Source organism: Desmodus rotundus, chromosome 10, assembly GCF_022682495.2.
Source record: "Desmodus rotundus isolate HL8 chromosome 10, HLdesRot8A.1, whole genome shotgun sequence".
NCBI classification, from domain to species: domain Eukaryota; kingdom Metazoa; phylum Chordata; class Mammalia; order Chiroptera; family Phyllostomidae; genus Desmodus; species Desmodus rotundus.
In genome coordinates, this window is record NC_071396.1 from 38811678 (window position 1) to 38824179 (window position 12502).

The 12502-nt window shown below is 48.6% G+C and overlaps 1 protein-coding gene across 3 annotated transcripts in view; it reads right to left on the bottom strand.

Moving 5' to 3' along the window:
- Window positions 1-12502, bottom strand: part of INSR (insulin receptor) — a 161655-nt gene that overhangs the window by 130655 nt on the left and 18498 nt on the right. Inside the window, exon 1 of one of the 3 annotated variants that reach the window (XM_053912403.2) lies at window positions 6755-6826. The exons of the other annotated variants lie outside the window; for them this stretch is intronic. Within the exon in view, the coding sequence (XP_053768378.1) occupies window positions 6755-6761 (7 nt within the window). The 5' untranslated portion in view covers window positions 6762-6826. Of the gene's footprint in view, window positions 1-6754; window positions 6827-12502 lie in introns of those variants that run through there. 3 annotated transcript variants of the gene reach the window in all.

The window sequence follows — 12502 nt, forward strand, 5'->3', positions numbered from 1 at the left end:
CTGGAGTTTTGTTCTGTTCTTTCATTTGGAGATATTTCTTTGTCTCCTCATTTTGGTGCCTCCCTGTGTTTATTGCTGTGCACTAGGTAGTGCTGCTTTGACTCCCTGTCTTAGAAGCGTGGGCTGTTGCAGAAAAGCGCACCTGTGTTGTTCAGGGTGGAACCTTAGGGAATCTCCAGGGCAAGACAAACCATTTCACTGTTGTGTGGCTCTGTGTGGGGGAGGGCTCAGAGAGGGGACAGGCCGCTGCTGGCCTCTGGAGATCTGTCCAGGAGGAAGCTGTCTCCTGGCATCCGCCCTCACTGCCAGTCACTTCACTTTCTCCCCATATGCCACTGGTGCCCTTCCAGCTGTTGCCTGGGTGCTGAATCCCCGAGAGGGTGGGTCTGCCTGAGTCCTAAGACCTTTGTGGGCCCTTTAGTAGGAGCTTCCTGAGAATCCTGCAGTTTCTTCCACACCCCAACCCCCACTGGTTTTTACAGCCCGAAGGTACGGGGACTTATCTTCCTGGCGTTGGTTGGGTGGTCTGCTCCTGAGCTGGAATCCCGCATTCCCAAGGTATCCCTCCTGATTTTTACCCACCTCACGTGAATGTGGGACAACCCATTCTGCCACCTCTCCACACCACTCCACTCCACCACTCTGCGCCTACCCATCTGGGTAAGTGCGGCTTCTTTAAATCCTTGGTTGTCAGACTTCCATAAAGCTCGATTTTCTGACGAATCTGGGTGATATCTGTTTAGTAGTGTAGTTGTAATTTTTGCTGAGGTTGTGTGAGGAGGTGAAGCGTGTTTACCTATGCCTCCATCTTGATGGGAAGTCCTCCATAAATAGTCTAACATCACCTAAAATAGAGAGCAAGCCCATTCCCTTTTACACTCATTTGGTCGGCAACAACAGGTCCTGAACTGATTCCCGTGGATTGTTTCAGGCTGGCTAGACCCTTTCCAAGGGCTCCTTCACTGAAGTGAGGCAAACCTGGAAATGTGTCTGCTGCTGTGTACGCAACATTCCCACTTTGGGTCAAGGGGAGACAACTGATGTCATTTTCTGATTTCTTTGATTATGAATTTGTAACTCTTATGACCTGGCTCTACTTGAACTTTCTTCATCCCTCCTTCCAAGAACTCTGAGCCAATGTGGCATGTGTCCTGTACTTTCTAAAGTCCCCCAACTCCTATTTTTCATTCTGTTAAGTGTCCGGCACTGTTGCGCACAATCCCCATCAGGGAACACTTGTAAATATAACACTCCTGAGGCAAGTCGTTCCCAAATCAAGTCAAGCAGTGCTTGTGTGACTCTTTCAAAAGCATTCTTTCAAAACTGTAAGACAGTCTGTGAAGAATTATGGCCAAAAGTCCTAGACCAGATGGCTTCCCAGACTAACTTAATCTATCATTCAAAGAAGCACTAACTCCTATCCTTCTCAAACTACTCCCAAAATTTCAAGAACAGGTAAGACTTCCAAGCTCTTTTTACGAGGCCGGCATTACTCTAATTCCAAAACCAGGTAAAGACACTACAAAAAAGAAAACTACAGGCCAAGTCCCTGATGAACATAGATGCTAAAATCCTCCACAAAATATTAGCAAACCGAATCCAGCAATACATTAAAAAGATCATACACTATTATTAAGTGGGATTTATTCCAGGGATGCAAGGTTTTACAATATCTGCAAATCAATAAGCGTGAGACACCACATAAACAAAATAAAGACTAAAAATCACATGATCATATCAATAGATGCAGAAAAAGCATTAGATACAATCCAGCAATGATTGGTGTTTCAGGGTTCTTAGGATATAATCCTAGCAGTGGAATTGCCGGGTCAAAAGGCAGTGCCACACCAATCCAAGAGAACCTGTGCACCCCAATGTTCATAGCAGCACAATTTACAATAGTCAAGTGCTGGAAGCAACCTAAGTGCCCATCAGCAAATGAGTGGATCAAAAAACTATGGTACATTTATACAATGGAATTCTGTGCAGCAGAAAGAAAGAAGGAGCTCCTACTCTTTGCGACAGCATGGATGGAACTGGAGAGCATTATGCTAAGTGAAATAAGCCAGGTTGTGAAAGACAAATACCATATGACCTCACCTTTAACAGGAACCTAATCAACAAAATGAACAAGCAAGCAAAATATAACCAAAGACACTGAAATTGAGAACAGGCTGACAGTGACCAGAGGGGGCGGGGGAGGGGATTATAGGGAAAAAGGGTGAAGGGTTTGCAGGAACAATTATAAAGGACACATGGATAACAAGGGGGAGTGGAAACAGGGGAGGGAGGTAGGGAAGGGTGGTGGTAAAAGGCAGAAAACTACTTGAACGACAATAAAAAAAATGTTTAAAAAAATCCAGCAATGATTTGTGATAAAAACTCTCAGCCAAGTGGGAAGAGAAGGAACATACAGCAACATAATAAAGGCCGTATATGACAAACCCACCGCCAACATCATACTTAACGGGCAAAAACTAAAATTGTTTTCCTTAAGATCAGGAACAAAGCAGGGATGTTGGCTTTTACCTCTCTCATTCAGCACAGTACTGAAGACTAAGCCATAGCAATCAGACAAGAAAACGAAACAAAAGGCACCCAAACTGTAAAGGAGGAAGTAAAACTCATTATTTGCAGATCACATAATATTGTACATAGAACACCCTAAACTCCACCGAAAGACTGCTATATCTAAAAAAATGAACTCAGCAAAGTGGAAGGATACAACATTAATATTCAGAAACTAGTAGCATTTTTATATATCAATAATGAACTACCAGAAAGGGAAATTAAGAAAACAACCCCATTTAATATTGCAACAAAAACAGTAAGTTACTTAGGAATAAATTCAACCAAGGAGGTAAAAGACCTGACTCAGAAAACTGTAGGACACTGAAGAAAGAAACTGAGTAAGATACAAATAAGTGGAAACATATATCATATTCAGGGATAGGAAGAATTAACATCATTAAGATGTCCATACTATCCAAAGCAATCTATACATTCAACACAATTCCTAATAAAATACCAATGACGTATTTTGCAGATCTAGAACAAATACTCCAAAAATTTATATGAAACCAAAAAAGACACCAAATAGCCTTGGTAATCTTGAGAAAGAAGTCCAAAGTGGGAGGTACCATAATACCTAATATTAAACTATACTACAAGTCCACTATAATCAAAACAGCCTGGTACTGGCATAAGAACAGGCATATAGATCAATGAAACAGAACAAGGAGCCCAGAAATAACCACAAGGTCAATTAATATTTGACAAAGGAGACAACAGCATACAATGGAATAAAGACAGTCTCTTCAATAAATGGTGTTGGGAAAATTTAACAGGCACATGCAAAAAAATGGAACTAGACCCAACTTATACCAGACACAAAAATAAACTCAAAATGCATAAAAATCTGAGGCAGTAAAATCTCAGGCATCTCTCAAGCAATATTTTTTCCAATTTTACTCCTACAGAAAGGGAAACAAAGGAAAAAATAAATAAATGGGACTACATCAAACTAAAAAGCTTTTGCACAACAAAAGAAACCATCAGCCCTGGCTGGTGTAGTTCAATGGATTGAGCGCAGGCTGGGAACCAAAGGGTCGCCAGTTCAATTCCTAGTCAGGGCACATGCCTGGGTTGTAGGCCAGGTTCCCAGGAGGAGACACATGAGAGGCAGCCACACATTGATGTTTCTCTCCCTCTCTTTCTTCCTTCCCCTCTGTCTAAAAATAAATAAAATCTTTTAAAAAGACCCACACATTAAAAGAAAAAAAAAAGAAAAAGAAACCATCAAAAAAAAATAAAAAGGGAACCCACTGTATGGGAGAACCTAGTACCAATGATACATGTGATAAGGGGTTAATTTCTAAAATATATTAAGAACTTATACACACACACACAAAAAAAGAACTTATACAACTGAACACCAGGAAGACAAACAATCCAATTGAAAAATGGGCCAAGGACCTCAACAGACACTTCACACTTCTCCAAAGAGGGTATACAGAGGGCCAACAGGCATGAAAAAATGTTCAACATCACTAATCATCAGAGAAATGCAAATTAAAACCACAATGAGATATCACCTCATACCTACCAGAATGGCTATCATCAATAAATCTACAAATGACTAGTGTTTATGAGGATGTGGAGAAAAGGGAACCCTAGCAGACTATTCGTGGGAATGCAGATTGATGCAACCACTGTGGAAAACAGTATGGAATTTCCTGAAAAAAAAAAACCTAAAAATAGAACTGCCTTATGACCAAGAGATCTTACTTCTGGAAATATATCTTAAGAATCCTGAAACATTAGTTCAAAAGAACATATGCACCCCCATGTTAATAAGCAGCGTTATTTACAATCACCAAGCCCTGGAAGCAGCCCCATCAGTAGATGAGTGGATAAAAAAGCTGTGGTACATCTACACAATGGAATACTACATGGCTGGGAAAAAAGAAGGAAACATTACCCTTTGGAACCATGTGGATTATTATGCTAAGTGAAATAAGCCAGTCAGACAAAGACAAATACGATATGATGTCACTTATATGTGGAATCTAATGAACAAAATAAACTGACAAAATAGAAACAGAGGTCTGGACACATGGAACAGACTGGCAGCTGTCAGAGGCGAGGGAGAGGGGAGGACCGGATGACAGAGGATGAAGGGGTCGGCCAGAGATCACACGCGCAGAAGTCACGGACACAGACGAGTGTGGTGGTGGCCTCAGAGAAAGGGAGTGGGGGCTGTGTGGAGGTGGGCAAAGCTGGGGGCAGTGGGGACATCTGCATTAGGGTCCACGATTAAAATAAAGTTAAAAAAATTACGTCCTCCTCTGAACCACGTGGGCATCTGTTAAGACAACGCTCCAACTTCTCTCTTCTTCAGACTCGGGGCCACGTGAGCCGCCTCTGCTTTGCTAGACACGTCTGTGGTCTCCTTCTGCCCCGCGTCCCAGGCCGGCTGCCCGCTCTGTCTTCCCTGCAGTCATGAACCCAAGATCACATGGGCTTTTTCTCACCCTTGCAACATTCCTTCGCAAACGGCCCTCATACCTCCTGCCTGCATCAACATAATTTTCTCAGCAAAACGTGCCTTTGTAAAGAAGACAGAGTTTTGTGAGGAAGATCAGTGTGTGCCTTGTTTACCAAAACTTCCAAAAAGGAGGCGCGTGAGTACCACTGGACTGCATGACAAAATCTGTAAAAAAAAAAAGTAGACACAGTGCAGCCCACCACCCATAGCTGTGCTCCGGGGGGGAGCAGAGGGGCCCCTGCAAGTGGCTGGTGGCAGACTGTGCTGGTGGGGGCAGCACGAGCTAAATAAAGCCCGCTGAAGGGACAGCCCCAGTCTGACCCTGACTTCTGGGCCCAGGGGACAGAGGGCTATGAGAGCACAGGCGGGCCCACTCGCACTGGGGCCATGCGGCAGGCGCCACAGGCCCGATCTCCAACCGGGAGGGTGTATGGAAAAGAAAAGGGGTAGAAGGCCTGCGGACTGGAGTGTCTGGGCCCTGCGGCTGAGAGCCGGACCACCCCTGGTGGTCAGGACTTTCTCTGCACTGCAGGATGCGGGGCGGCATCCCTGGCCCCACTGCCCCCCGAAGCTGTTAACAACCAAAAACGTCTTCAGACATTGCCAATTGTCCCCGGGGAGGCAAATCGCCCACAGTGGAGAATCCCTGCTGTAGATCCAAAGAGACACATCAGTTTTTTTAATGGGCAAGACTAAACTATATTGTCTAGAGATTCACACTTGAGTGATAAAACTGTACAGAAAGAAGGAAGCAACTAGCAAGAGAGACAGGACAGTGTCCACTTTGCGGAGGGGGGGGAGGGACTGTGACCCGGATGGAGCCTAGGGAAGGGCTTCCAGGGGAGGGGGTGGTGCTGGCACACAGCTATTTCTCAGCCAAGGTGGGGGCTAAGGCTGTCCGCCTTAGAGTAATTCATTAGGCTTCGTTTTGTGTGGTTTTCTGCATCTGTGTTTTGTTAAGGAAAATAAAACTAAAAGCAAAATTAAAAAGGAACCTTGACTCAACACATTACACACAGAATTACCAAATGACTCAGCGATGCCACCCCTGGGTGCACTCTCCCACGAGACCTGAAGGAAGTATTCAAACAAAAGCTGACAATGACGCCTGCATCAGCACAGCTCAGCGTCCCTCAGCCAGTGCGACGGGCGTTACTCAGCACTACGGGAGACGGGTCCTCACGCACGCTGCAGTGTGGAACCTCCAAATCATAGGCAGGACATCAAAGTCTCCTGATTCTACTTACAGGAAACATCCAGAACAGGTATGTCCACAGAGAAGGAAACTCCAGGGGCAGTTGACAGGGGCCGGTGGGAAGGGGAGTGGGGCGTGGCTGCTCACCAAAGGGAGCTTCCTTGTGAGGCGATGCAATGTTCTGGAGCTAGACAGTGGCGACGGATGTACGGCAGCACAAACATGCTGAGTGTCACTCACAGTGAATCTTATGTGTACTTCACCACAACCAAAAAAAAAGATCCACTGTTCTTTAGAGAGCTATCTTGAATGCTCCGGAGCCAACCTGCCTTATTTTGCATATTTCCTGCTATATCCAATCGCTTTGCAAACGTGAAAACCCTGCACTCGGCACCGCCAGTGAGGTAGCCTGTGACAGGGAGCCCATTTGCGAGTGGACACGCGTCGCAAGCGGTCGATACACACCCTGTGCCAACGTGACTGGGGAGCAGCACTTGAGGCCCTGTTCTTACCAGACATTCGGATGAGAACAGTCTCCTTCCTAGGTGGCCACCTGGAAACACTGCAGTTACAGCCCCCCAGCAGACCTGCTTTCTAGGCTGCAGCCGCTCCTACAGACCAAAGGCTCTCCCTGAGGGACAAAGCCAGAAGCAAAGAAACTTCTATAAAAAAGGTCAAGTAACCGGTTACCCCAAACCCTCCAGGCACTTACGGATTACTGGCTTTAAGACCAGGGCCCCCATCACTTTCCCTCCCCCACCCCCCCAATTTGATGATTGTGCTCCATTCCTTGCCTGTGTCCTGTACCTTGAGGCTGGGTTGGGAGAGCTCAGTGAGACTCACCTGGAATCGGAGAAAAGCAGCCCATGGTGTGGTTACTCACGTGGCCCCACCCACCACAGACGACACAGGCCAAAAGGAAAGCAGGTCTCTGGTGAGTCTGCTTCCCACTGTCAGCCTTATTTATCTGTAAGTATGTGCAGACGTTTAGCCTGAGTGAGAAAGAGGGGAAAGGTGGGGGGAGAGTGAAGCAGAGAGGGAAGAGGGAGGGGTGAGGAGAAACGGCACACAATGTGGGAAAGAGAACATTCTGTCAGGTACAGGTGCAGGGAGGCAGCCAGCCCCTAAGCTCCCAGTCTCATAGGAGCTGAGGGCCGGGGGACCTCCCTGGGGCATCTCAGGTGTCCAGTCACAAAGAACAGACTCTAATTCTGAGAGAGGGTCTGGTGACACAGGAGGAAAGAGCTGCTCGATGAACTTTGTCGAGTAGGAGGGAGAATAAGAAAAACTCATCGGACCAGTTACCAAGTTACTACATAGCCACCTTTCCAGAATGAGATTTAACTCTATCCCACCTTCTGCCAATGTATTGGGCCAATTTACTTCTTCAGGCAAAAAGCTAGCTAAGTTGGTAGCCCCGAGTCCCCTCCAAGAAGCTGGGCTCTTGTTAGAACCGCAAGTCTAGGTCTTCGCCACTAAAAACATGGACAGCACTGTCCCCAGGACGCCCCTGTGGCCAACCGGCCTCCCCTTTTCCAGTGCGTCCTTGAGCCTGCATTAGATGTTGTGCCCACCTGGCTTACAGCCTCACAGTTACTTCTCTGACTTCCTCCCCAACTCAACAAGGACTCTGGGGCCCTGGCAACGCGCCCGGCTCAGCACCGTCAGCATCAGCAGAGGGAGCCCACCCCGAACACAGCCCCAGAGTGGCCTGCGTGACTGCTCCTCCGTGCCCACGGGGGCACATCTGCCTTCAGTGCGCCCCTCCCAGCGTGAGGCAGCCTCCTCGCTCACGTCCACAGAAGACCTCGCTTCCGTCACCGCCTCCACCCACCTGAACACCCTTCCCTCCTCCTCTCTCTCCAAGTGTCAGTGCCACCCAGCCCAAACCACAGCTTCATAACCACCACCATGTGCAACAACCTCCCGCCTTCCACAGAGGCCGAGGGCGCGTTATCATCAGTCCCAGCGAGGGGGGAGGGAGGCTCAGAAACACGTGCTAGAGCACTTCTTTCCCCATCATTCAAAATCCAACCATCTCCAAAACGAAAAGTTATCGTGTGGCCCAGCCCATGTGGCTCAGTTGGTTGGGTGTCATCCCACGAACCAAAAGGTCGCCGGCTTGATTCCCAGTCAGGGCACGTGCTTGGGTTGTGGGTTCAGTCCCAAGTGAAGGCACGTAGAGAAGGCAACCCATCGGTGATTCTCTCTCATTGATGTTTCCGTCCCCCTCCCATCCCCTCCCTCTTAAAAAAAAAAAAAAAAAAAAAAGGAAAGAAAAATTCCAATCATCCCGAGATAGAGAAGTTACAGTGACCACGGAATGTTTTTCCGTGTAGTGCTTTTAATTCTGCCCTAGACTTTTAAAGAGATCTGTGATGATGCAAAGAGGAATAAACATGAACTGACCTCACACGCCACATGATCTGCCGCCCTTGCAAACGTCATTATTGCCATTCAGTATCCATGTGCACACGCTAGACCGTCCCGTTTTCTGCGGGGACCACAGTGGCACAGCGCGAGGAATACAATGTATCAAGATTCTGTTACGTTGTCTAGAGAACACCATGATTTCCAGGTGCTCTGGCTCCACAGGTGTCTGGAACCACCAGCCTAATGGTGGTTCTGGACAAGGGGCCGACCTTGACTGTGGCATTCCCTGCTGCCTGCCCCAAATGGTCAGTCCCTCCTGCCTTCTAACTCCCCAGCTACACCAAGACCTCCTGAGGGCCAAGGATGACATCCCACACTTTCTCGCCCCTCAGGGCCAGCAAGGAGCGGGGAAACTGTGTCGGCCTGATGCCGTGGTGTTCCAGCTTTCTCTGAGAATGGCCTCCATCTCCAAATGCCCCCTCATCTTTATAAGGTGCGGAGCCAAGAACAGGGGTCAGCATTGTTTTGTTCTGTAAAGGGCCACAAGCAGCCTCTGTCTCGACTACCCAACTCCCCTCCTGGCACCAGTGCGGCCACAGGCACCACGTAACGTGGATTAATGCGCAAGCACGGTGGCGTCTCAATGGAACTTTACTTACGGACACCAAAATGTTTATTTCACATCATTTTCACCTCTCACAAAATATCATCCTCAAGATTTCTCCCCCAAAACTTTTTAAAGTATAAAAAGCATTCTTGGCTCCCAGGCCATCCGCAAAGGGCCAGGAGGCTGTGTTTGGACTGCACGTAGTGGTTTGCTGACCTCTGGACAAGGACACCTGATAAGCCTGAGGTCAACCCATTTCCCAACAAGGTCTCCTAGAGCAATTAATTCTTCTTCGAGCCTCAGCATTCCCTTCTGTAAAAACGGAAGTCACATCCTCTCATATGATGAGGATCCCGTGAGTTCTTTGCACACAGTAAGTGCCCAAACACATCAGTCACCAGTGGTCAAAGATGTCACTCCTTGACTACATGGCAGGTGCTGGGACACAATAAATGCCACAGTCCCCATATTCCAGAGCACTCAGCCTGACGGGAGAGGCAGCTAACTGAGGACGGAATGAGAAGGGCTCCCAACAGGAGGCAGCCAGAATGTTGGCAGGGACAAATTCTAGGGGACCTTCCACCCCCAAGTTCTTTGTTCTCTGCCGGTTAAGAGCTCAGATTCTGAGCCAGAATAGCCAGGTTTCAAGTTCGAATCCCATCTCTAGTGCTTACTAGGGATCTGACCTAGAGCAAGGGCCCTGGCGGCCCCCCCTGTGACAGGGACCGTGGGCAGAGAGGAGTGTGGCGCCGCAGCAGCGCCCTGCACACAGCAAGCACGGGCTGCCGAGGAGATTCTGATTGTTAAAATACTAAAGGCAGAGATAAACCATGAAAGAAGGAATAAAAAGTTTCAACATGAAGCTAAAACTTCTGCTTAAAAGCAAGCCCTTGGAGAGCAGGCAAGCATTTAAATATTCAATGTTTAACATAAACATTAAAGAGCACCCAACTGTCTGAGAATCTGAAACTCAAATGGAAAGGCCGACCCAGAGAGGAGGGCCTGGCCCCTCTGCACCCCGCTCCTGCTTTCCTGCTGATGTCTACACGTGGCATCGCCAGCCATCTCTCTGGCACCCAGCATGCCCCGCCTCACCCACCCCTCTGACTGGCAGCCAGCAGCTGCAGTGGCCTCCCAGGGGAAAAATGCCAGTGGGTTTGGCTAGAGCAGCTGGTCAAGCGAGGCCTGTGGTTTCTGGTACCCCCGAGAGCCCAGCTCCAGGTCTCCAGAGCACTGGGAACTGAGGCACAGGTGAGCAGAGTGGTCTTCGCCCTGGAGCAGCAGGTGCAGTTCCCAACCTTCATCACATGGTGGGCTCTCCTTTGCCTGCCCTCAGACTAAAGACAGAAGCACAGCCAGCACTTGGCAGGTGTACATTAACTCAGGGGCTTGTCTGCCCAGAAAGAGTGGTGAACCCATGGCACTTACGAGAAGCTTCCAGAACACTCGCAGAGGCAACGGGCTAAGTGCACCTCCTGCACCATCTCATTGAACTCCAGAACCGCAAACCTAACAGGCGGGTCCCGTAATTACCCCCACCTTTCAAATGAGGAAACTGAGGCTTGATCCAGAATGGCTGAACAGGACTCCAAGCAACTCTCCTGGACCCCCCGCCAGTGTTCCTGTAAGCACTCTGGAACAGACCTGGGGGGCCAACTGCAAGGCCTTAATGACACACCACTTCTCCAACCCCAAAGAGGAGTCTGAGGCTTCAACCACGCTTGCAACCACGTCTCACTGCTGAGACTCTCCCCCGCAAGAAGATTCAGTCAGGTGTTCAGTGTCTGTATCCGCCACCAGAAGAGCCTCTCCAAAGACCTGCAATCCCTGGCACACGGCTCTCGACAAACATGTTTCCTGATCAAGCTTCTCCTCCCTGAGTGCCCTGAGCTTCTTGCACTTGGCTTCTCCTGGCTTCTTCTCCCAAAATCTACAGACAGAACAATGGAGAAGAAAAATCGAGCCACACGCCACAGTAACTTTTCCTTTTAATTACCCTGGCCATTAAGAACCTTCCTGTGCTCTCTTGCCTACAGCATTATTGTTTCGGGGACAGGTGGGAAAAGGGACACTGCAGAGAATGCTTAAACTGAGTCCAGAGGACACCCAACGCCTTCGTCCCCAACGCTGAGCACTCCCCAGAAGCTCCCAGAGCCTGGCAAACACGCAGGAGGAAGACAAACCCTATGGATGCTCGAGGAAGTGTTTGAGAGGGCCCTTGGGGCCTGGATGTCTGTCTCCTAAACGGGGGAGTATCCTCTAAGGGCTCGTTTCAGTCTGCGTGGCAGTCAACAATCCCGTGCAACACTGAATATGACTTCAGACGCCACAGCAACGGGTGAGGCAAGCATTTGAAAAGCTGGAGCTGCGTGGCCATGTTCACCGCAGCACTGACTGCAATGGCTAAAACTCTGCAGCAGCCCAAGGGCCCGTCCCTGAACAAATGGACACACCAAATGCGGCCCATCCGCACTGCAGAACATCACGCAGCCTCCAAAGGGGAAGAAATGCCGACACCTGCTACAACGTGGACGAACTTGAGGACGTTACGCTAAGTGAAATAAGCCCGTCACAGAAGGACGAATACTGTGTGAGTCCACTCACAGGAGGTCCCCAGAGGAGTCCGATCCATAGAGACAGAGAGGAGATATGGGGCAGGGGCCAGGGGCTGGCAGCAGGGGTGGGCAGTGAGTGTTTAGTGGAGGGGTGACAGTGTTGTTTGGGAGGATGAGGAAGGCCTAGCAACGGGTGATGGTGACGGCGACGGCTGCAAGACGCTGGCACGTACTTAATGCTACTGAGCTGGGCACTGAAAATGGTGAAAATGGCAAATTTTATGTCATGTGTATTTTATCACAGTAAAAAAAAATTTTTAAGCCAGAGTTGAGTTATACTCAACAGACGGGCAGCAGTTCAAAGAACAACCGTTTGTAGATATCTGTCACCAGGACGGGGCAATGCTTCACCTAGGGAACCCACCACTGATTACACACCAGCAGCAGCTGACCCAGCGGCCCGGTGCCAGGAACTCAGTCTCCCAGCAGGTGTCAGCTGCGGGGACGGCTGTGGAACAGCACCTTCCCCGGTGACGAAACCCCCAGGGCTGGAAAAACAAGCTTTGTTCTCAAGAGCAAAAGGTTTTTTAAAAAAAGAACTGCTGAAAATATCATTTGCAGGGCCATTTGCAGATGATACTGTCCTGGGTATTTTGACTAAAATGGATACATAAATAAACCCACAGAAGAATGTCTTAAATTATATCCCAAGACATGAGCCCAGG